At 37.2% G+C, this 25,382-nt stretch overlaps 1 protein-coding gene across 1 annotated transcript in view; it reads right to left on the bottom strand.

The window, feature by feature from the left end:
* ryr1b (ryanodine receptor 1b (skeletal)) overlaps positions 1 to 25,382 on the bottom strand; it is a 119,463-nt gene that overhangs the window by 75,896 nt on the left and 18,185 nt on the right. Inside the window, exons 4-31 of the mRNA XM_044120336.1 lie at positions 22,262 to 22,336; positions 20,606 to 20,684; positions 20,404 to 20,516; positions 20,235 to 20,334; positions 18,269 to 18,365; positions 18,114 to 18,188; positions 17,088 to 17,244; positions 16,829 to 16,993; positions 16,208 to 16,329; positions 15,907 to 16,093; positions 14,934 to 15,069; positions 14,743 to 14,838; positions 13,895 to 14,013; positions 13,658 to 13,791; positions 12,431 to 12,462; positions 10,487 to 10,682; positions 9,549 to 9,765; positions 9,365 to 9,469; positions 8,061 to 8,164; positions 7,893 to 7,976; positions 6,950 to 7,109; positions 6,709 to 6,856; positions 5,595 to 5,800; positions 4,589 to 4,763; positions 3,496 to 3,704; positions 2,364 to 2,449; positions 1,270 to 1,405; positions 1,030 to 1,190 (exon numbers count right to left, since the gene is read on the bottom strand). Coding sequence (XP_043976271.1) covers positions 1,030 to 1,190; positions 1,270 to 1,405; positions 2,364 to 2,449; positions 3,496 to 3,704; positions 4,589 to 4,763; positions 5,595 to 5,800; positions 6,709 to 6,856; positions 6,950 to 7,109; positions 7,893 to 7,976; positions 8,061 to 8,164; positions 9,365 to 9,469; positions 9,549 to 9,765; positions 10,487 to 10,682; positions 12,431 to 12,462; positions 13,658 to 13,791; positions 13,895 to 14,013; positions 14,743 to 14,838; positions 14,934 to 15,069; positions 15,907 to 16,093; positions 16,208 to 16,329; positions 16,829 to 16,993; positions 17,088 to 17,244; positions 18,114 to 18,188; positions 18,269 to 18,365; positions 20,235 to 20,334; positions 20,404 to 20,516; positions 20,606 to 20,684; positions 22,262 to 22,336 — 3,674 coding nt within the window. The remainder of the gene's footprint in view (positions 1 to 1,029; positions 1,191 to 1,269; positions 1,406 to 2,363; positions 2,450 to 3,495; positions 3,705 to 4,588; positions 4,764 to 5,594; positions 5,801 to 6,708; positions 6,857 to 6,949; positions 7,110 to 7,892; positions 7,977 to 8,060; positions 8,165 to 9,364; positions 9,470 to 9,548; positions 9,766 to 10,486; positions 10,683 to 12,430; positions 12,463 to 13,657; positions 13,792 to 13,894; positions 14,014 to 14,742; positions 14,839 to 14,933; positions 15,070 to 15,906; positions 16,094 to 16,207; positions 16,330 to 16,828; positions 16,994 to 17,087; positions 17,245 to 18,113; positions 18,189 to 18,268; positions 18,366 to 20,234; positions 20,335 to 20,403; positions 20,517 to 20,605; positions 20,685 to 22,261; positions 22,337 to 25,382) is intronic.

The following is a 25,382-nucleotide window of genomic DNA, read 5'->3' on the forward strand; positions in this document are numbered from 1 at the left end:
ATGAGGAGAAAAAAACCGAAAGATTCATCTAAGATGGCAGTTAGTAGTTGGCAAACTTATGCTAATCCGCCAACGGTGAGGCTAATCTTTTGTTTAGCGCTGTAGCTAATTTTTACTAAATTAATCAACGAAATACTAATTTATTTGGCTGTTTTGTAAATATTGAGTTGAGTAAAGTTCAACATCTGTGTTGAAGTTTTTGTAACCAACTTAATAGTTAGATGTTTATGGTCATGCTTTTATTTTGAAAATTGTTAAAGGACCAGGTCCATTTCCTCTCATCACATTTTCTCTATTTGTTAAAACAATATACAGAAACAAAGTAAAACATGGACAGCAGAGAACAAATTTATATATCTAATGCTGTTATAGAACAAGTAAATTATAAAGTTAAAGTTAAATTGAGACTTACTGCTTATACATTCTGAATTGACCTTTTAGTGCTTTAGCATTAGCTAAATACTGTGTTTGTGTAGCATCGCATGTTAACGTTAGCAGAACTAATGTTTATGATTAGTGCTTTAGGGTTAGCACAGCTTACTCTTTAGCTAGCAGTGCCTAACATTGTTAGCTAGCATGTCTGAAAAGAAAATGAGAGCACGGCTGCAAGTTAATGGAAACAATGACGTTTGGACAGATGAGACCCAGATTGAGGTGTTCGGTCAAAATCTACTTTGTTTTGTTGAGGGAAAGCTAAACGCAGTATATAATAAACTCCTCATAGTCACTTTTAAGTGATGATGATGAAGTGCTGATGATTTGATCCAAGAAATTAAACAGTGCTTTGGAAAAAAAAGTGGGCTGAAATTCCTCAAAACAGAAAAATTACTGCTAAATGTGACTCTTTAAGCTACTGAAACATTTTTAGGTTTTAACATACTTCAGTTTCATGTTTACCAAATAAATGATGACAGGTTGGCCCCTGTTGTGTGTTTTGAAGTTGGATTTAAATAACTGTAAAAATTGTATAACATTCTGTATTAAGAGCTGAAAGAGGGTGTACTTTCTTTTTGATATTAATGCATTTACCTGTCATGAATGTTGCCTTTATCATCTCCCACAGTCACTGTGACGTTGCGCACTTTGGAGAGGTCAAAGGTGGGGTCATACTGGTGGTAGTCAGGGGAGACCCAGCCAACCCACACGCAGGACGGCTCCTGACCGGCGTAGACCCTGACCGAGTAATAATACTGACAGGAGAAGAAGAAAATGTGTGAATTATTCACCTTCTCCTCTGGAGATGAGCAACAGAGTTTGAGGTTTCCTCACAGTGGTGGTACTGAGGATGATTTCTGGGTCGTCTCGGTCGTCTGGGACCACATCTTCAACTAATCGGGGGACCATTGGAGGCGCAGGAGGAGGAGCAAGAGGTGTCATGGCAGCTTTCTTGGCTTTGGAGAAGAATCTGTTGTTCACAGTGGAAAAGAAGGAATGTAATGCCAAATGTAGCATAAACCCTGCAGGTAAATGTTTTGCTTAAAATTATCGTGCTCCTATCAGAATGACTTTTTTTAGGGCGTCTTGTCACTTTAAATCTAAATAAGCTGCTGGTAGCCACACCCCAAACTCAACTTTTACAATCGTACGTAAAAATGGCTGCAAACAGATGCCCAATTATACAACCGTACGTCTTTGAAAAGCAGAAGTAGAGCCTTCTACACAACCAACAAGAATTCAGCAAGTGGTTTCTGGAAAAGACAAAGCATGCACCATTGTACAGTGCAAACAGCTGACCAAACGTGCTGGAGCTCAGCTTGGGTTGCTAGGTAACAGACTGTCTGTGCCGAATTGTATGACAAAGTACAAGGCCATGCTAAGACAGTAAAAAAAAAATAATTTCAAGAATAAAGTCATAAAATTATGAAAATAAAGCTGTAATAAAGCTCACGAGAGGAAAGTCTTATGAAAATTAAGATCACAGGAATAGTCACAATATTACGATCCTCCAAATCTTGTGACTTTATTCTCATAAAATTGTGACTTTATTTTTTCTAAATATTAAAAATTTATTCTCAAGATATGACTATGCTCATATTATGTCGACTTAATGTTTGTTTGACTTTGTTCTCATAATTTTAGAACTTTATTCTCGTAACTTTATTTTCTTAGTGTGAAAATAGTGTTTTCTTATAACTCAGTCACAGATTTATTACGACTGAGGCTTACAGATGGTTCATTTTCCAAACACCAAAAATATTTACTTATTGCCAGAAATGACTGGGTGGTTTTTTTAAGCTCTTGGGATATTTTTAGAAGCAGTAGAAACCAGAATGAAAGTATAAAAACATACAAAATGTTAATTTTCCATAATAGATCCCCTTTAATCTAAAAGTCTTTGATAATAAAATAACTTGAAATTTTACCCTTTTTTCTTCCCCTTTTCCGACATGGTGTCCTTCTCGTTTTCTACAGAAACCTCCTTCGGCACAGTGGCAGACTTAGAACATGACTTTAGTGTAAATATTATCAGAGCTGGTCGACAATAGCACTTCATATCAGTCAACACCAATGATTACACTGAAAAAACTGGTCTACTTTCTAGTGCAAAAATATTATTACACTTGAAATAAGACAAAACTAAATTACAAGTAACTTTTCAGCAAGATATAGGAGCTTGTTTTAACTCAATAATTCTTTAATATTGACTAAAAACTAGTTCCACTAGTTGATTATTTCAGTTATAACAAAACACGTTTCCCATGTTATAAGTGAAATAACCAGCCAGTGGAACTAGAACTGGGTTGCTAGGTAACAGGCTGGGGTTGCTAAGTAACGGCTCAGAGGAATATTCTAACAGTGGAATTCAAACTTTTTATTAATATTAACTAATTATTTACCTAAAACAAGCTCCTGCATCTTGCTGAAAAGTTACTTTTTTCTTATTTCAAGCGTACCAAGTTATTTGCACAAGAAATTAAACCAAAAATGCTTGGTAAGATTGTATTTTTTTGCAGTGTATTGATTAGTTTTGTGTTTTAAATATCTTAAATGCACCCGAGCTGGTGGCGTGACCTTTCCTGTTTTATCCACAGCTTTCACTTCATTCTGTTCGTTCTTAATTATTTTTCATTTTGTAAAAATACTATGTGATATAAAGAAAATAAGAAATAAAGATAAAAACAGTTTAACTGCAATTTGCAAGACTGCTTCTGAAAAGAGAAAAATCTAGTAAATGTATGTGCCGGTGTACAATAATCAAACATGAAGAAAAATACAGTAATATACTAATGTTTTGTACAGTACAACAAAACATTAACTAAATTAACTAAACTAGCATTTAGTTAATTTCATGAAAAAGTGATTTTTTAGTAAAAATAAATATATTTTCTGGTCTGTGATGAGTATGAGGTAATGTTTAAGCAGATCGTGCAGTGACAATGCTACCAGTGGAGCTTAGATCGGTGTTCAGTGAATATTCTACAAATGGACACATTCTCCAGCAGAACCTAAATATTGTTTAGATTTAAAGTTAAAGCTTTACTAAGTTTGAATGACCTCGATGTGGTGGTGGTCCGTGGGAACGGGGACGAACTGCGGCAAACTCTTGCTGAACCACATGGTGATGTCTCGCTTCATGTTGATGGCAAACGGTTCGAATCCTTCCTGAAGGCCACAGATGGCAAAATATCTCAGGCTGCTGACGTTCTGACCGAGATTGATCCTGCCGATCTGAGACAGGCCGAGGGCGCACACCGGGATGAAACCTGCCGGGAAAGAAAACACAAAAATAAAGATCAGGAGGCTACAAACAAAATGTATAAAATACAGAACCACAGATTTAGAGGATATTGATGTGGCTGCTTTAATCTGGTGTAGCTGCTTTGGCTTTTTGATCACTAAATGACTTGAGTGATAAAAATACAGCTTTCTTCATTGTTTAGGTTCCAACATTTAGGAGGTTTTTTTTGTAAAAACTTCAGGTAAAATGTACAGATTGTTTCAGATTCAGCTTTTAATAGTTTCAGAAGGAAAAAAGGACACAAAATATGAAGGGAAAGAAGGAAAGAAAATAAAAAGGAAAGAACACAGAGAAGAAAGGAGTGACAGAAGGAAGAAAGAGGACAAAGAAGGAAAGAAGGACACAAGATGGGAAAGAAGAGCAAAAGGAAGGAAAGACACAAAAAGAAGGAAAGGACAGAAGATAGAAAAGAAGGAAGGAAGAAAGGAAAGAACAAAGAACAGAAAGAAGGTGGTAAAGAGACAAGATGAGAAGGAAAGGACAGAATAGGAAGGAAGGAAGCGGGAAAGAAATTAGAAAATACTGAATGAAATAAGGGAACAAGAAAGAAAACAATAAAGGACAGAAGGAAGGATAGAAGGAAGGATAAACCTCAGCAGATTTATTTGCAGAATCAGATGTGTGTTGATATTTGTTTTAGAAATAAAATTTTCAGGCTGATTCTATAATTTAGGATCTACATTACAAAGTGTGAACTTTAAAATGTAAACAAAACATTCTGTAATTAATAAATTTTTAATTTCTTTCACTCAAAACTGAAACAGCTGAGCAACATCCTGTAGGACTGACGATTCCTTACTTTGCCAGAATCTGAATCTTAATTTATTTTTTCTTGATTTATAAAATCACCTTCCCCAACTTCTATGTCTTTGAAAGCCATCTCCGAGCCGGAGTCGCTGATCAGCATTTCCCCGTTGAGCGTGAACATGATGTTCATCTCATTCAGGTCGATCATGCAGCCGACGACGTCACCGGACTGCCACTGCCGACCGAACGGCTCGTTACCGACGTGCCAACGCTGGGCCTGGAAAACATCAAAACTTTACAATAACAAACAACCGAAAATTCACCAGCCATCTCTGTCTTTGTTACTACGGTCTGGGATTTATTTATTTTTTAATTACTTTAACTGAACTGTAGAAATAGTAAATGCAAAAGAAAAAAAGACCCAGGAAAAACATAAGAAAATCACTGTATATGTATAAAAAGTTCAATTCAAATGATGCAGAAAAAGATTTAACAACATATTAATGTACACCTCCTATTTAAAAGTAACACTTAGAATTTTTTGTAAGAGAAACTGTTAATAAAAAAGATAAAGAATATTCATTATATTCCAATTGTATCAATGTGGTTTATTTCAGTGGATTGTGCATTACTTAAAGGCGACCTATTAGGCAAAACTGACATTTTGCACATTTTAGTACCTCCACGTGAGTCTCACCTGCTTCTAAAATCAGGCCAAGCATATAAAAAATACATACAGTCGTTTTTTTTGGTAATAAGTTAAGGACTTTTGGAGTCTGGAGCATTTTAAAAACCTTCTGAGTGCAAGGAGTGTAATCAGCAGGCGCTGCCCGTTACCTAGCAACCCCAACAGAACTTTGTCCGTCACCTGGCAACCCAAGTTGAGCTCCAGCAGTAGCTTATTTGGATTTAAAGTGACAAGAAACCCTAAAACTGACCAGACTAAGAATTTACCCCATATCCTCACTCATTCAAGGAAGCACAATAGCTCTCCTTTAAAGCTTGATACAAAAACAATTGAATGAAACAGACCCTTATATCTCCTGTTCGTATGATTTTTACACTCTGATATGGATTAAACTGGATTAAACTGAAGACACAGACTGACCTTGTTGCCATTGAAGACGTAAGCCAGTTCATCGGCTCCAAGCTCAGTATCGGAGCGGACACAGGGACGGGCCCAGCCCACTCTCATCTCTCCGATTGTTAGGGCTTCAAACTCAAAGTACCACTTCCCTTGGGTGACGGCGTAGGACTTCTCCGCCCTGAAGATGCGGACCTTGTCCCCGCGAATGTTCTCAAGGCCCTGGCCAGCTGCAGCGTCAAAGCAAACAGGTGAGACATCAAAGGAAAATGAGGGATTCTTATTGAACCTTTACAACTACGCCGCTTAATCATTCAAGGCCCCATGTTGGACGTTTTTAAGTGGGGGACGGGAGTATTGAACTGAGCGACTGAAATTGTTTTCCCAAGTTCTCTTTGCCAGTTTATTCATGGCTTCTTCTTGTTCGAGTCGAGCTAATTTGTCTGTGAACGTAACACACCTGGTTGGGGCTCATGGACGGAGGTATTTACAAAAACTGGGAACAGCTAGCTTAGAAACCGGACCATACTTCCTCCTTCCTGACGTGTTAATCAAATTAGCGACTTTGCCTGAATTCACACCACATTTATATCATTTTGTTATAAATTACGTTTCCCCTATACACCGGAGGAGCCTTAAAAACGTGCAGAGGACGAGATGCTAACTAGTTTTTTTCCATACATGCGGCACTGTCTCCATGGTTACGAATGGATAGACGCGGTGTACCTTTTCCATAATGAGATATTTTATATCTTTCTAATCATATTTGCTTATTAAGCATATGAACATTAACCTTATTACCTTGTAAAATGTGTTCATTGCTAATCCGGGATTACACCGAGGGCTGACAGTTATAATGATTGACGGCTGCTATCCATCGCCGCCGTATATTTCCTCATTAAAAGTTATAAAATAAAATTACAAGTTTTGTGCAGCCCACCGCGCAGCACCCTATGGCTATTTTTAAATTGAATTCAACTAAATAGAAGTGATATTAGGTTACAAACGTCTCTTTATAGACTAGTTTTATTTAAAGGAACGCACTGGTTGTTTTGACGTCTATCATGGCGGAGTGAGCGGAGTTTTGAAGAGAGTGACGTCACGTGCAAAGAGTCAATAACAAGTTGAACCAACTTACTGCTCTCTTGATCTGGAGGCTCAATGTTGTAGCCGTAGCCAATGAGTGTGCGGACAGCGTTGTTAACGCTGTCTCGGTTGGTTTTCTTCGTTCTCTCGTCCAGCAGGTTGTATGGTACCAAACGAGGGTTTCGCTTATTCACGATATCCTACAAGTTGTAGAGTAGGAATTTCATTGTGAAACTCTGGGTCTTGGAGTGGCTGTTTGAACATTAGAGCTAAAAGATTGGAAACAGTTTCACCTGCACAATGCTGTAGGTCCATCCTTGGCGTACCCGGTCCCTCGCCCAAACATTATGCCCATTTTCTGCCAACTTCTCCACAAGCTGGTTCTGGTTCGGTGTGAGTTTGACGTGGTTGAGGTCGAGAGGTGCGGGTTTGTAGCCGTTGGACATCACATAGCTGACGAACAGAGAAACTCATGTTCAGGCCAACAGAACAGATTATCCAACAGTTTATATGCAAACAGACAGTGGAGGGCACCACTAGCTAAAATGCTAGCTCTGCTAACCATAAAGCACTAATAATAAGCATTAGTTCTGCTAAGGCTAAAGCGCTATACCAACATAGTATTTAGCAGATGCTAATGCTAAAGCGGAGTTCCTTTAAATTAAGGCTAAAACCCCACATGTTTACAGTTGATTTTTAACTTAAATAAATGGAAAAAAATGTAATATTTGTTACTGGTTTCTTAATTACTGACTGTATCTTGTTTTCTTGTTCTGTTTTTATGACATAAAAGCACTATGAACTGCCTCATTACTGAAATGTGCTATACAGATATACTTGACTGATTGATTAAAATGCTAAATTCAACTGTGTTGATACCAACCATTTGTCAATGGCACAACATTTGGTATAACGTTGTATATCACCCGACAGGGTCAAATTTGTTACTTTCTTTGGAACAGACCTTTCACTCATGCTTTCAGTTTTAAAGTTGTTGAGTATTGCTAACTCTGCTGGCTAAGTGACCATGATAGGGCTTTGGTTGGGAAGTTTACAAAACAGCCAAGCAAATTAGCACTTTTGAATTTACCCTGAAAACATAATTTAGAGGAAGCTAAGTGCGCTAAGTGTTTTCAAAATTGCTAAACAAAAAAACCAGCTAAGTTATTAGCGTGTTAAAGGATTAGCAGGATTGTGCCCACCACTGCTAATAGAGATATGGATTTGATTCTGTACGTCTTGGGGAGCTTGATCTTCTTGAGGTTTTCTTCTGCTTTCTCATCCCCCATGCCAACATGGCAACCCAAAGCCAGTAGAGTCCTGTAGGAAACATTAATTCAGAGGAATTATGAGGTACATAATTCCTGATTTGGACACAACCTGATCAGCAAAGTTCAAACTCACTTGAGAGTCTCCCCTGACATCTGCAGGTTGTAGTTCTTCTCTGGTTCGGGAAGACTTTGGAAATCCACCAAACAAGGATGGAGTTTCTTATTGTCATCCCTGAACTGTGGAGAAACACAGAATTATGGTACAAAGAAAGAGAACTACAGTTGGGAAGAATTCATGGATGGTTTTGTATGTATTTTGACTCATAAATCAGTCTTTTTATAGTGGTTTCATATTAAGCCAGATAAACAAAACATAACTTGACATGTTATTAACTGGATCTACATGTCAGTGTTTCAGGAATTATTTAAATACTTAAAGATGAGTGTTTAGTCCACTTTAATTAAACTAGAATTGGTTTGTCTAGAAAGTCCGGTTCGCTTGGGGAGGTATGGATGCTAATCAAACTCTGATTGGGAACAAAAAGCAAACTGGTCCAGCTACAAACCTCGGCCTCAGTTCGGTTGAAGTTAACTCTGGTGCGGTTCGAATGCATGTGAACACCAAGCGGACCGCAGTCCGCTCCAAAACCAGGAAGTGAACTACATTCTGGGTAAATACAACCAAAACAAACAAGGTAGTGTAGCACTAGCTGGAGAAATACCTCATAGTATTTTACTAAAGACAAAAGAGAAATCCTACAAATGCTAAAATCTGATGCAACTAAATTTTTCTTTACATTTTGTGCTGAGTATCTTCTTCAGAGTTTTTTGACTTGTTTCCTTCAGTGGTTCTTGGTGCAGCGCCCCCACAGGCGAGGAGAGAAACAGGTCTTTCAAAGAGTTTGGTTTGTTTGACTCAATGCCATGAGAACGATAACGGCAACAGCTGCAAATGTAACAAATGTTGCAACTTTGTATTCCCTCACTTCTGGACTATCAGAAGTGAAAATATCCTTAGATACATCTTAAATGGAGAACGCTCCAAAAGCAGCAAGCGGACTGCAGCTCAGAGCACTCTGGATAAATACAACAAAAACAAACGCGCTAGTTTAGCGCTCGCAGGAGAAATGTGTCGTGGTCTTTTACTGAGGACAAAAGAGAAATCCTTCAACCAATGAAATCTGACACAAGTTAATTTTTGATTACAGTTTATGAAAAAGAAAGTTGTGCTCAGTGTCTTTTTGATGCAGCGTTCCCACAGGCGAGGAGGTGAACAGGTTTTTCAATTAGTTTGAATTGTTGGACACATTGCAGAGAGAAAGAGGACACACAACCCGAAAATGTAACAAATGTTACAACTTTGGTCCAAATTGGACCAAATCTACTGGACCAATATGGGTGTGAGATCACTCTCACAGTGGCTGAGATTGTACTTACGCTGCCGTAGGTCCAGCCCTGCTCAATGCGAGTCACCGCCCAAAGCTCGTGGATGTTCTCTGCCAGCTTCTCTCTGATACGCTCCAGATGTGGTGGCAACACAATCTAAGCAGAAAATATGAAGCTAGCAATCAGGGAACAAGAAACTGGTAAATGATGGTGTGTCCTGACCGAACAGCGGTACCTGCACCGTGTCCACTGGGCAGGGGGTGAATGAGGTGTGAGTGAGGGACAGTGTTGGACCCAGAAGGTTGCGCACACCGTCGAAGTCATGCTTGTACTCCTTGATGGGTTCGATGCGCATCCTCTCCCTGGGCAGCAGGGCCTCGTAACACGGCGCGTAGCCTGGTGGCGGCATGAACTTAAAGTCTCCATGTCGACCGCCGAGGAGGAACCGAACTCTGAGGTCACACAAACAGAAGAAGGCCTCGTCTTTATTAAACTGACATTAATAAAGACTCTTCTAGCTTGTTTAAAAGGCACAAGAAAAACTACCAGCAATGATTCAAAACTAACATTTCTAATTACTGTGACCTTAAAGTAAAAGTGTAAAACATTACTAACAAATGTTGATGTGAATTTATCAGTATCTTTTCTGAAAATTAAAATTTTTCTGCATTAATCTCCAACCTCAAGTTGGAAAATCAAATTTGCTCCATTTTTGTATTGTGAATGCGGGCCACATAAAATCACCCCGAAAGGCCACACATGGCCCCCGAACCGCACTTTGGACACCACTGGGTATCACATAAAAGTCCAGTTAAGTACAATGAAGTTTCAGGGTTTACCTCTGTGTATTAAAAACCTGGCATGTTTATTTATTTTAGTTGCTTTGTAATCTCTGCTTTTGTTTAGCTATTAATCTTCCAGTCTTTGAATAACATAATTATCAAGCTATATTTTCAAACTTCCTGTCAACTTTAAACATTTTTTAACTCAAAAAACATGTCAGTTTTCTATGTAAATTTCAGCGAAGGAGAAAAATTGCATTAAATGTTGAAACATTATCACTGCATTGCCTCAAAATTTCCCCATTAAACAGTGAGTTAGTTAGAGAAAAAACATGTAATTTAACTCAAACAAACACCAGAGGATCATAAATCACTGATGATCTGAACTGACTTGACGCCAGCGGAGAAGCTGATGACCGGGAAGAAGAGACCGTCCACGTTGAAGTTCTCGAACATGCCCTGAACCGGATGGCCGTTGATGCGGAACGAGATACTGGGCACGCTCAGATCCAGGCAGCAGCTGACGACGTCGTCCGCCGCAAGAGTGTGAGCGCTGGGCGACGCCACCTGGCGGGCCACCGTACCTGGACGACACAGCAAAGAGTCAACGACGCCTGCAGCAGCAAGTCACACCTGAGATAATGATCAATGGTGATGTTTCTGTTTTTATCATTCTTAAAATGAGTTTCTGTCAATAACTGGACAGTTTTTAATTGTTTTTATTCCCTTAACTCTTGACGTTAAATTATGTTATTAGTAACTAGTTACACTTACTGAATTACATTGAGTAACTTAGAGTAATTTTACCATAATGTACTTTGAGTAATTTTATTATCAAGTATTTTTAATTTTATAGCGCAAAGCACTATAAAATTAACGCAGCACAATTACAAATTCAAAAACACACCAACATTAACGAAAACACAACATTAATGAAAACACAACAACATTAATGAAAACACAACAACATTAATGAAAACACAACAACATTAATGAAAACACAACAACATTAATGAAAACACAACAACATTAATGAAAACACAACAACATTAATAAAAACACAACAACATTAACAAAAACACAACAACATTAATGAAAACACAACAACATTAATAAAAACACAACAACATTAACAAAAACACACCAACATTAATGAAAACACACCAACATTAATGAAAACACAACAACATTAATGAAAACACAACAACATTAATGAAAACACAACAACATTAATGAAAACACAACAACATTAATGAAAACACACCAACATTAATGAAAACACAACAACATTAATGAAAACACAACAACATTAATGAAAACACAACAACATTAATAAAAACACAACAACATTAACAAAAACACAACAACATTAATGAAAACACAACAACATTAATGAAAACACAACAACATTAATAAAAACACAACAACATTAACAAAAACACAACAACATTAATGAAAACACAACAACATTAACGAAAACACAACAACATTAACAAAAACACAACAACATTAATGAAAACACAACAACATTAATGAAAACACAACAACATTAATAAAAACACAACAACATTAACAAAAACACAACAACATTAATGAAAACACAACAACATTAATGAAAAAAACAACATTAACAAAAACACAACAACATTAATGAAAACACAACAACATTAATGAAAACACAACAACATTAATAAAAACACAACAACATTAACAAAAACACAACAACATTAATGAAAACACAACAACATTAATGAAAACACAACAACATTAATGAAAACACAACAACATTAACAAAAACACAACAACATTAATGAAAACACAACAACATTAATGAAAACACAACAACATTAATGAAAACACAACAACATTAATGAAAACACAACAACATTAATGAAAACACAACAACATTAATGAAAACACAACAACATTAACAAAAACACAACAACATTAATGAAAACACAACAACATTAATGAAAACACAACAACATTAACAAAAACACAACAACATTAATGAAAACACAACAACATTAACAAAACGGAAAGGGTATTTCCCAGTGGGAGACCTGAGAGATCACTGATTGGACGACAGTGCTTTTGATCGCTTGAACTTCTAGCTGTTGAGATATGTTATAGCATCTAGCGCCATATTGAAAGTGGCAGGTAAATTCTACCAGCAAGCTAATTTTAGTAAATGGACCTAACTTTGTAAAGTGTCGCATTGCAAACATTTCAAGCTTAATTAAATACTGACACTTCTTGACACATTATTATATTGGGTGAATAAAAAAAAGGACAACATTTCAAACTTTTTGATGTCATTATTTAATTGTTTTTGACCATAAATGCAGCCCATCGTTTGGCCTCACACTGAGACAGAAGCAACATTCACAGTTACTTAAACTAGTTTAAAATCTCTTTGAATTTTAGCTGATATTTACAGGAGCTTTTCCAGACACATTTTTAATCTGATTTAAAATCACAGCTAACTCGACAGATGAATCCTGTCAACACATATCAAAACCAGTGGTGGGCAAACGTCCTCTAAAGTGATAATGGCCGATCTAATTTTTTGTTTAGCGATTTCCCTAACTTTGAAAACATTTAGAAAACTAACTTCACCAACATTTTTCCATGCAAATTCTAATGTGCTAATACCTACGTTAATTTTTAACTTGGCACTTTTACTAATTTAAAAAATGTTTAACACACCTAGATTCTCCTAAATGTATTTTTCCAGCCAAATTCTAATGTGCTAATAGTTAAGCTAATTATTAGCTTAGCACTTTTGCTAGCTTTGAAAACGTTTCACACATCTAGCATGCCATAAATTCATTTTTCCAGGTAAATTCTAATGCACTAATTTTTAGTTTACCTATTGCCTAGCTTTGAAACCATTCAACACATTTAGCTTCCATTAAATACATTTTTATGGATCACTTCTTGACCGCTAATTTACTTGGGTGTTTAGTAAAGTACCAGATCAATAAAGTTAAAAATCAGCGTTGAAGTTTTGGTTATTTTGTTATTAAGAATCCTTCAGGGAGTCCGATGTTTATATTCACGCTCTTATTTGATCTTAACATTTCCTGTTCTCAGGTTCTCTTTTTACCCCCAATAACTTTATTTCAAACAAGAAACATACAGGGACAAAATAAAACACGGTTAGTAGAGAACAAGAAATAAACATCAATACAATACCTAACGGCGTTATAGAACGTGAAAGTTATAATGTCAAAATTAAAGTGGTGCTGTAGAGTTACAGTCTTTCAAGAGAAGATAAAGTTTGAATTGAAACGAGCTCTTTAGCATTTGAATACTATGTTGGTGTAGCGCTGCATGTTAGCATTAGCAGAAGTAATGATTAGTGCTTTAGGGTTAGCGCTGCTAGCCTTTTAGGAAACTGTTCCAGCCACTGTCTCAAACGAACATGTTTTAAAAAGGATTTGAGTCTCTTTACTACCATCAGCTGTGGTTAAAGACACAATGTGATCACATTTCTGAGTGATTCAGAAAAATAAATGACAAAATAAATTAGCATTAGCATAAGACGCCATTTTCAGACCTGGTGGCGTAGTTGACAATGTTGGTTTGCAGCAGGAGGTCTCGACCTGGCAGCAGGTTTTCTGTGATGAGGTTCTGGTTGGACCTCACAGCAACACCGTTACACACACACAGAGAGCGCAGGACATCCAGAACCTAAAGGAACAAATAGGTTGGAACACGTTAGAACCACCTTCTAGTTTTTAAGATCAAAAGCAGAATTTAAAGCATAATTATATTCCACAGGCCAAATGCGGACCTTGTGGTTCCTTCCGTGCTTGTCGAGCAGAGAGATGATGGACTTAATGTGGTTCTCCTGGATGATGTTCAGAACTTCTGGACTTTCAATCAGGACGCAGTACAGCACCTCCAGGATTCCTGAATGCAAATAATGGAGGATTTTAACATTCCTGTGAGGATATTACAAAAAAACTATACAAAAGAAGCCATAAAAAGTACAGAGAAAATATCAGGAAGAAAACTAAATGTAGTTTAACACATTAATTTTGATAATTTATTATATTCATATTAATTAATCTCTTTTTTTTGGACATAGAAAGTTCTGGCTGGAACCTTATTTGCACGTTTCCGGTACAACAGTAAATCTGACGCACAGCAACATCCGTAAACATCAGTAATAGACGACAAAACTGCTTCTCTCGGCTCACTGGGGGTTAATTTTTGCTTGTTAAAAACAATCTGCTGTGATGCTGGAAAATACTATTGTTGTGTTAAAGTTGTGGAAAATGGAGTTAGGCTGTTAGCAAAGCTATCAAGCCTCAGATAGCATCTCAATGCTAAACTTGCTGTAGCTAGCACAGATGTCACTGATGCTAATGCTGGCATCCACATGAGGCATTTCTGAAGAATCTCATGAAACACTGGAAAGCTGAATGATATTTAAATAATTAAAAACATTAAATAAGTTGTTTTTGAATCATATGTCTATTTATTCAATAATTTAGCAGTAAAAAGAGTTTTCGAATTAAAAATGTTGCTTATTTTGTTGCAATTAATTGAGTTTTATTGAGTACAGACCCTGCTTGATTAAATATTTTTTAAATTCTTACCACTAATAAACATTAATGAATCTTTCCAGTAGCTTACCGGAGGAAGCCTCCAGACGATCCAGTTTGCTGACCAGCCAGTCCAGATTGTCACAGAACAACGCACAATTCGAGCGATTCCCTCTGATAAGAGAAGCTGTGAGGTGGAAAAACAAAGAGTAATACTGATCATTTGTCCAACAGAGGTATTACTCTGTGTGAATTTCCAGAGCTTGATGTCTCTTTCTTCACCCAGCAGCTCATAAAGGAGGTTGACGATCTCCTTCCAGGACTCGGCCGCCTCTTCGCCGGCAAATTCAGAAAAGTGAGCAGCGGTGTTGTAGACGTTCAGCCGGTCGATGCACTCCAACACTATGGTGATCATTCCCTAGAGAGGAAAAAAGTGATGCATCTGTCATTTTTTTGTTGGGGATGTTTAGAAAATGAAATATTGATATAATTCAGAAGAGTCTGAAAATGTACATTTGTTTAGTTCTGCAATATTTTGCCTAAATGCGTCTCAGTGGTGTCTTCCTTCCATCGAATGTTCCTACTGTTTACAGCGGCACACTAGTAGTGTAGTGTTTTTGAAAGAATGGAACTGCAAGGGACTGAAAAGTCGACAAATGTGGTGACAGAGTGGATTTAATGGGGGCCTATTATGAAAAATCCACTTTTTTCACATTTTTGTACTTCCATTTGGGTCACCACCGTTTCTAAAAACAGCTGCAGTATTTAAGAAAAATTTTAATAAAACACCAGGTCATTTTCTGGCAATAATTTAATGTGTTTGGTATTTGGAAAATGAATTGTTTCAAAAATCTCTTTATCAATAAGTTGCAACCACGAGGCGCTGCCCTGTTACCTAGCAACCCCACTTGAGCCCATCCTCGTTTCCTAGCAACCAAAACAGAACTCTGGAAAGCTGGTTGAAAAGTTACTTTTCTGTCATTTTTGTCTTATTTCAAATGTACTAAGTTAGTTTTACTAAAAGTTTTATCAAAAATACTTGGTAAGGTTTTGTGTTTTGGCAGTGTAAGAATGAAAAAGTTTAATGGACATGTTTTGTACAGTCAGTTGCTCTATCCTAACTGGCCTGTTGGCCACGCCCCTCAGTGTTTCTTGGCTCCGCCCACTTTATAGTAATCTTTCTATATTTGCCAGGGGGCGGAGCTTTGCTTTCACACTGGGGTTAGTTGCCCTTTAAATGCGGCTCGGCTCCTACCTCCTCTTGGAAGAGGTTTTGCCGGTTGCGTAGCGAGCGCAGCTTGGTCTGCTTCTCCTCGTGCTCCAGTTCCTCCTCCGGTGGCCGGAAGTAGAAGATGAGATCCTGGAGAGAGAGGATGACTCCCTCCAGGGGAAGCGACACCGAGCCTGGAGACTTGTTCTTCCCACTCAGAGAGTCCAATCCCCTGGAGGACAGCAAATAAAAGTCACATTTTATCCAAACTAAAGTCCCGTATCCTTCCAACTAGAGGAATTAATTTTTATTCCACATATTTGAGTCGTAGGACATGTGAACGTACTTGATGAACTGCCTGAAGAGTCCTGTGGTGCTGTAAATCATCCGAGCAGCCTGGGACTCCTCGGTTTGGGAGCGGGAAACAGTGAGAGCGTCATCCATGTGGCCTTCCTGATGCAGAATGACCTGAAAACACAGACAACACAATAATTTAGCAGCTAAAATTCACCGCTTCACTTTGTTTTGAACATCCATTTGGGTCCCAACTGCTTCTAGAAACAGTCCAAATACATAAAAAAAACCCACCCAGACATCTTATGGAAATAAGTTAATAAGTAAACAAATTGTTGCCAAACATTCTGATTACTGAGTCATAACCATGAGGCACTTCCCCGTTACCTAGCAACCCCAGCCAGCCCAACGCCGGTTACCTAGCAACACAAATGGAATTCCAGCAAATTTGTTCCGTTGGTTTAACCGCTTTATGTGCTACTGGAAAAAACACGCGTTTGACAATATATAGATGTTTTTATCTGTAATTCAGTTCACAGTTTGGAAAACGTGTTACAGTCAGATTTGCAGAATCTAAATATGGCGCCATAATGTCCCTCTATTCTTAAACATTTTTAAATTTTGACCCCGCCGTCAAAACGTTGCTGGTCAGACATGTTGGACTAATTCTCACCCTTCTCTTCATGGTTCCAAGCCGAGCGGCCTTGGCGTCCAGGGCGGCGTACGTCAGCCACAGTCCTGTGGACACGTGCTGAACGAAACACATGGACTCGCCGTACTTTATCTCAGGGATTCCCATTCCCTCAACATCCCGTTTCTGAGACACGTCCACCTTCTCCTGCTCAGGGACAGAAACTCACAATCAGAGCGGCCAGAGAGAAAACGACTGGGTGTGAAAGACGTCCAAAAAAAATCCCCCAACTAAACCCGACCTTTGAGATACGAAAGCAGAATGCAGACATTTTGGTGTTTGACTTCTCCGGGTCCACCACCATCAGGACCTTGTCGTCATCCAGACAGAGGTACCGACCCGTGGTGATGTGACGAATACGGAAAGACACGCCCCATTTCATGTGGCTGCCGCTCCAACTGCAGAGAGCAAACAGAAACCAGAACTTAACAGTGTCAACAACAGCAACACGCTGAGAGGCCTGATCCAATAAATTCAGGACGCTCTGATGTTTGTGCTTGAAAAATAATTTAAAAGATAATACACTGGTGCAGTAATGTCAAAATTATAATCCCAAGATAGTCTTTAACAAGGTTAAAAAATTTTTTTTAAGTGCATTCTACAGTGATGAAATCTATACAAACAGAAATACCAAGTTTTTTGGTTTAGTTTCTAGTGCAAATATCTTAGTTCACGTAAAATAAGAAAGAAGAACTTACTAGTAAATTTTCAGCAAGAAATAGGACCTTGTTTTAACTTAATAATTCTTCAATATTAATGAATAAGTTAGTTAAAAATAAATAATTTCACTTACAAGACATTTTTCCATAAAATATTCTACCGATAGAATTTTAACCTTTTCATCAGAATTAAGGAATTAATATTGTTTGTATAAATATAAATATTTATATATAATAAAAATATACATGCAAACTAATTTTGGCCAACAACTATCTCATATACATACTAAATACATACATAATACATATATTCAAAATATATGTATTTTGAATATATTTATACAAATATATAATTTAAACTGATTTTGTAAAATCAGTATAAATTGACATATTTTAGTTAAAAAAGCTGTTTTGAAGTCACATTTGTTTAGCCAAATCAGCCCTCAAAAAGGAAAATCCCAAGAATATTGTTATAAGATATTTAAATAAAATATATAGTGACATAATTCTTTTGCCCACCCCTAAAGTACCCTTGTCCCTTGTCACAAATAAGCAGGATGCGTCTCCAGTAACCAATCATTGCAGAGATGCGATTCTCATGACGTCACCTGATTCTGAGCGGCTCCAGCCTCCACAGGGACCGAGCCTGACTGCACACTGCGCCGCCTTCGTAGTGAGCCGTCCTGCAGCAGAGCCACCGCAGAAACGTTACACGCCGGAAGCGTCACACTTTACAACACCTCCTGGTTTCATTTCTGCTCACCTGCGTTTCTCCTCTCCTTCCTCTGGCGTAGGGATGGCCAGACACTCGTCCATGTGGCCGTGGAACAGCCTGAGGACGTGACCCCCCGTCAGATATCCTGGAGGAACCAACAAACACCCAAAATTAGTCTGTTAGCTTTGAATCTGTTGCTCTCAAAGAGTCTAAAGAATCAGCTGACTATGAATATGACTCAGAATTTGAGTCTCAATAGTTAATTTGTTGTTCTATTTATAAATCCATGGTGTTGCCTTTTACAATGTTTATTAAAGGTTATTTTTGAAGTTTTATATTAATTGATTTAAGGTACAGTGATCTTTAAAAATCAGTATAAATGTGCTCTTACACATTGCTGAATATAGCAACACAGAACCCTGATGAACGCCACATCAGTGTTTACTTCTGATGTATAAGAGAGTATAAACTTCTCAATCATAGCAATAAAACCCCAAACAGTTAACAAAATAACACTAATTACAGTGTAGCCCTCATATTCATGGACTTTTCTGAAGAACATAACTCCAAATTTGGAGTTATTTTTCATACAACGTATCGAAAGGTGGTTTCATAGTCTGGTAGACTTGGGTTAATCTGGGACCAAAATTGCAACATTTGGTACCAATGTCCATCCATCCATCCATCCATTTTCTTTACACCCTTCTTCCCTAATGGGGTATTGCTGGTTAAGCTTTCCCATCAGGTCTGCAGTTTGCTGTCACTGAGTCAGACATCCAGTCTTAAACACAAAGACCTATTTAAAAAACCTCAACATACCTCACAGGTATCCTCAGGCGACTGTGACAGGTGCTGCACCAAGAACCACTGACATAAAGACCTCTGAAGAAGGCATTTAACACAACTTCCTTCTTCACAAAATGTAAACAAAAATGGACTAGCATCAAATTTTAGCGGTTGTAGGATTTCACTTCTGTCTTTGGTAAAAAGCTAAGACCCATTTCTCCCTCTAGCAATAGACACACTTGTTTTAGAGGTTGTATTTCCCAGATATATAAAAAGACCCATTCCTGTAGATCTGGTCTTGGGTCCGTTTGGCGTTCACATATGCATACAAACCCCAGTTCACTTCAACCAAACTTAGATCTAGATTTTAGAGTTCACTATTTTTGTCCGCATTAGAGCTTGATTGCGCATTTAATGAACTTTCTGCTAATTAACTGGAATTTGATTCAATTGGACTAAACATGGCTGGTGTGAATGCGCTCTAAGATATAAAGACATATTATTAACAGAGTTACCCCTTGTGCATTATAAGCCTGGCGGGCCACCAGGCTTTATTTGTGGCCCCACCAGTCTAGGCGTTATTTGCTTATTTATTATACACCAGTAAAAATAGCGAAGACGGGTTTGGTGAAAGGGTTGGAAAAACAACGGCAACAAATGTGAACATACTTTTAGTCACCTGAGCTCCATAATAACATCTTGTCTTTACCGTTACAACTTCGGTGAATGAAGTGACAAATCACAGATCAAAGAAAAAAAACTTTAATTATGATTAAACAATTGGATTGCAAAAAAAATTATATTCATTTTAACTGTATTTCTTTTAAGTTTGTCTTGTTTAAAGCTTAATAGTTGGTGTTTATGTAATGTTAATAATGTTTTCCTATAACACATAATGCAAATGTAACATTAACTCAAAGTAAATCTGTTTACTTCACTAATATTTATGTATTTTCTCTAAGGGAGCTTTTAAGCATTTCAACCATAATTGAATCTTATTGGGAATTTATGTTATAGACCATCACAAAACAGACAATTATTGTGAAGTTTAATAATTTTTTTAACTCAAAAACACAGAAACAATAAAACAGCAGGATGATTTGCTGAGCTCTCTCATCGGGTTTAGAACGTTTTCTGGGAGAATCCCTGATTTGATTTACTTATTGGTTTTTCATGCTACTACTCATTCTGCCAGACGTGTTGGAAAAATGTGAGTGACGGTTTTTACCCTCGGCTAATTCACATCCCGAGCTAATGGGGTTCATGTTCCACAGAGTTTGCATGAAGGAGGCGTCGACCATCAGGTCTCCGCTGGCGTAGGACAGATGCTGAGGACACAAGTCAGAATCAGTTTGGTGAAGCAAAAGACGGAGAATAAAAATCTCAACGATCCTCACCAGGTATCTCTCAGACGACACGCTGACAAGAATGAGGTCATCACCCACCCTGACCTTTTCACCTTCTGACCTCTGTTTGGAGGCTGGATGAATTGTCCACCAACACGCCTCACCTGCAGAGAGAGCACGGTCCAACAGGTGATTCATCTGGGAACGTTTTGTCATAAAACATCTAGAAAACTGATTTATAGTAACGTGTTACCAATGGAATCTTCTTGCAAGCCCACATCGAAGGCCAGCTTGTCAGTGAGGGATCGAGACGTAGTCAAACAGCTCAGATACTGAAAAAAAAAAGCATTATTTAGCCTGGATCTGACAAAAACTTACACTATTAATCCCTGATTTTATATCCTATTGTACAAAACAATGTATTCTGTTTTTGCAGTTAAGCAACAGAGGGATTATTAATTACAACACTGTGATTAGTGTGAATTTAGGTATGATGCCAATTAGATACCCTAGGCATCTAAGGAATAAAACTTTTCAATCTCAGTCTGTTTATTATTTTATGAATGTTACTAATGCTCAAATAAAAGTTGAAACTGAGTCAAAATGATTTTGACCAACCATTGACTTGTCATTAGTTTTTATTTGATTTTATGACAATTTATTTCACCTACAAAACATGATGATAATAATAATAATAATAATAATAATAATAATAATAATAATAATAAAGACTTTCATATTTCTAAGTGTAAATACAATACCTTACAATCAAATTTACATACTCAAATACATGAAATTACACCAATTATTCGGTGACTGTGAGTCTGAAAAGGAGTATGATGAAGTTTAACTTATATAATTACTTATATAACTTATATAACCAAACGAGGAGAAGCAGCATTCAGCGTCTATGCACCACAAACAGCTGAAACACTGACTTCCTTTAAATCTCGACTAAAAACCAACCAGTTTAGGATTGTATTTTAAATGTAATCAATTACAAGTTTATTGATGGAACTTGACTTAATGTCGTGTTTTGATTGTTGATTCTATGTTGCATTGTGTTTCTGTGCCTGATATGATATAAAGCACTTTGAAATGCCTTGCTGCTGAAGTGTGCTATACAAATAAAATTTGATTGATTGATTGATCGATTGATAATTATATCCCTTTTCCATTCATTAATTCATAGCATAAATAGTTTTTCTGGTTCCAGTATTGCTCTGCTTTAAATACAAACTTCCTTTCCTGTTCCTAGCCCATGTTTTGCTTAATGAAATCAATATTAGAATCTGAATTTTAACAATTTGTTTTCACCCCAGTGTTTCAAATACAGTAAAATATTAACACATTTACTTTTTAATTTACTCTCCTATAAGCTTTTTATTTCCATTTCACAATCTAAAAATATTCTATTAGGGTTTGTATTTATGTAATATTTTGTAATCTAATATATTATAATCAAAATACATGCAAGTGTATTATTCCTAAAATGTACATATTGTTTAATAATACTTCTTTAATGTTACTTGCTGCCATTCCTTATTTGTCTCGTGTCAATAAAAAGCTTCAAACCTAAAACTGTTTTGAATTTTTGTCACAGGTTATGTATTCCACTAAAGACATTAGTCAGCCTAAATATAATTTTTTACACAAACTGCTTCAGGGCTAAAATTAACTGGGATTATTGGCAACATTCTACGTCTGTATACTTAACCTGAACCACATGTAGTTCACCCTACGACCACTAGATGGCATCAGAACACATCTAATATTATCCTTATCACGAGAGGCAAATAGTCAACCAGCATTTGTTGTGTTCATAAACCATTTTCAACTGTATTCGTAGCAAAACAAGTACGTAGCTAATTAGCATCACCCATCCATAAGAATAAGATTAAAGCCTCACCATGCCTGAGTGGTGGTGTCTTAGCAGAATGGCATGACCGTACAGTAAGGTGCGATGGCCTCCACCCTGAGACGACTGAGTAGGAAAAAGACAGAAAAAAATATTGGTTTATTTCTAAAACACATTCAGGTTAAAAATCGGTCTGATTCTCGAGATCCTTCCTGGTTCTTTCTTCTCTTCACATTTTCTACTGGATTATGTTCTGATCACAATTCGTTTCCAACCAAATTGAGGTTTTACTGTTGGTCTTCACCATCACACTAATAGAGAAAATAATGTAAAATATAACAAGGTAAATCCTTTTGGGAACAGAGAAAGATTTGGCATTTTCCACCAGAATTACTGCTTTAAAACAAAACTTGAGAAAACAACATGAGTGGCATTTCGAAGCATGCAAACATAAGACAGAACAGTCACAGTAACAAAGAGTTATCCTCTGGTTTGTTTTCAGAGAGGATGTCAGGATGTGAACGATGAGGTTCAAAATAAAACCGTTAAAATCAGTCACCACAAACTTACATCAAACCCATATTTCACACACTGTTTATTCTCAACATCCATCACAAACAGAACCACAAAAAAAATTAATTAATGTGGCTGTTGTGAATGGAAAAAGTCAAATAACGATTTAGTTTAGCCAGCAGGAGGACTGGAAACCTGTGGACAGCTGTAATCCAACGGGATAAATTGGGGGCAGGTATGTAAAGTGGCAGCATGACACCATCAACCCCAGTTAGCATTAGCACTGGGTTTGTTGGGACAGGTGGTGGCGTTGAGGGTGATATCCTGAGTGCCTGTGTGTTAACAGGGGGCGCGTCCAGAGCGCCGTGGGTGTCCAGTTTCCTCTTCCTTTTCTGACGGAGGCAGGTGGGACGCGGTGGCCAGGCTATTCCAATCCTCCTGCCCATCATCAGGAACAACTTCATGCTGCTGCGAAGCCTGACCTGCCTGTCAATAAACACTCACACAATGTCTCAGATAAAAACCTCCAGCCTGTCTTGTTTTAATTTGTGAGGATGAACTCCTTCTGCTGTGTGAGATAATTATGCAACAAGCAGCTACAGATAATTAAAGGCACAGTATTAAGTGTTTTCCAGGCACATAGTGCCATTCAACAGCAAAATCAAGTAACTATGTTTACATAAGCTGTATGTATCGAATATGACTTAAAAGAAATTTTATTTTGTAATTTAATGCCTTTTTAATTTTATTTACACATACATATAGACACATTGTAACGTCACCCTCCTGCTTCCTGCTGGAGGGCAAAAAGCTGCTCGCCGATTATGACTAGCATTGATTTCAGCTGTTAAGTGTTTAACATAACACTTTAAATTCTTAAATGTACACATGATATATAAAAGAAAAAGGTATTTTCCACTAATTGACAACTTGAAAAGGTCAGGAAAAAATAGCGAGGGAGAGGAAAGCAGGTCTGTTACGCTAGCTTGACTATGACAATCTTAACTAGTAGATATGCTGCAGAATTTGGTGTGTTTGATTTAGTTAGAAAAAAAAGGCAAACTATCGACCAACTCTGACAGATCATCAGTAGAGCAGGTGTTTAAATTAGCTAATCAACCACCGCTATATTAGCTTAGCTAATAGCAGCAGTAGCTAAATTTAATAATCGCAAAATAAACATCAAGCCTAAAAATATAAAAGTGTAACAGACTGAATTTTCTGTAGTTTGTGTGGGAAATGTTTGAGTGTTTTTAGCATTGAATCCTAATACATTTGGTGGTGTTGTCAGTCAGTTGCTATGGCAACGGCTCTGTGTGAAGCGCAGACGACACAAAGAGAGCGAGCAAGAAGAAGAATACAAGTGGTTTTGAGTTATTCTTCAAAAGTTCTTGTGTGTTATTTTTCTCGTTGCTGTGGCAAACTGCACTAAACCACTAAAACCTGCATCTCCAGGTTTTATTTAGTTAATATAACTGTTCTACTGCGGCAGCACGGCTATTGATGGCATGAACAAGAATAGCCTTTTACCCCTCCAGTGTCGCAATGTGCAATATACTTATATTCTTCTATCATTTATTGATTACTTATTTGGCTTCTTGAAATCCAAATTTTGTATCACAAATATGCAAATGTGAGCTGGTCTGACAATATTACAAATATATAACCTTGAATCCTTAAAATTAGGACTCAGTTGCTTTAAATACTCCTGCTGTTCATGAAACTACGGCTTCAGGAAGAAAGTGAAACTCACCTTAAATCAACTTTTTCCCCCCCTGCTAAATAGGTTATTTAGGGTTCTATCTTTAAAATCACTTCATGAGTAAATAGAGGAAATCTGCTTGATGGCGTTATAAATAAATAACAACAATGCTGCAAACTGAGAGGCTGGGGAAACATCTGCATGAAATGAAAATGGCGGATACACTGAGACACACTGGGCTGCAAGTATTAGGTCACATCAAAACTTTACAAGGGAGCATCAATGAACACTAGAGCAGAGTGAAAGTATTCAGCTAAACTGGGAAAAAACCCACCGACTGTGTGCATGACAGGGAAACATAAATTAATCAGTATGTAGAACATTATTTCAACCAACAGGACAGGAACGAGGACAAGTGTCGAGTCATTTGGGACACACAGGAAGTAAAACATGTTAACAGACATACCCATTTGTCCAAATCGAGTGCCTGCTTGGCAGGAAGCAAAAATGGGAAGGGGAGGGAAGGAGGAGTCAGAGAGCAGGTAAAAGAAGTGGCATAAAATAATATATATATATATATATATATATATATATATATATATATATTGGGTTTATATATATATATATATATATATATATAAACCCAATAATCAGGGTTTATAGAAGTCTTACAGTGAACAAAAGCAGAATGTTAAATTAGTTCCCAAATAAAGTAAAACAGGAACAGAAAGTTGGGGGTCAATAATTATTGAGATGCAAATGGAAGAATTATTAAAATATTTAGAGATTCACTAATAATGTTTTTATTACAAATATGCGGAAATTATTGTCTAAATTCTACTAATATTAAAAAAAAAAAATCACTTACATTTACTTACTTTTAACCCAGAAAAGGAATTAGAACAAACTTAGAATCCAGAAAAAAATCTTCCAGAACAGGAACATTTAGTTTTTATT

The sequence above is a fragment of the Gambusia affinis genome, linkage group LG06, assembly GCF_019740435.1.
Source record: "Gambusia affinis linkage group LG06, SWU_Gaff_1.0, whole genome shotgun sequence".
Classification (NCBI taxonomy): Eukaryota; Metazoa; Chordata; class Actinopteri; order Cyprinodontiformes; family Poeciliidae; genus Gambusia; species Gambusia affinis.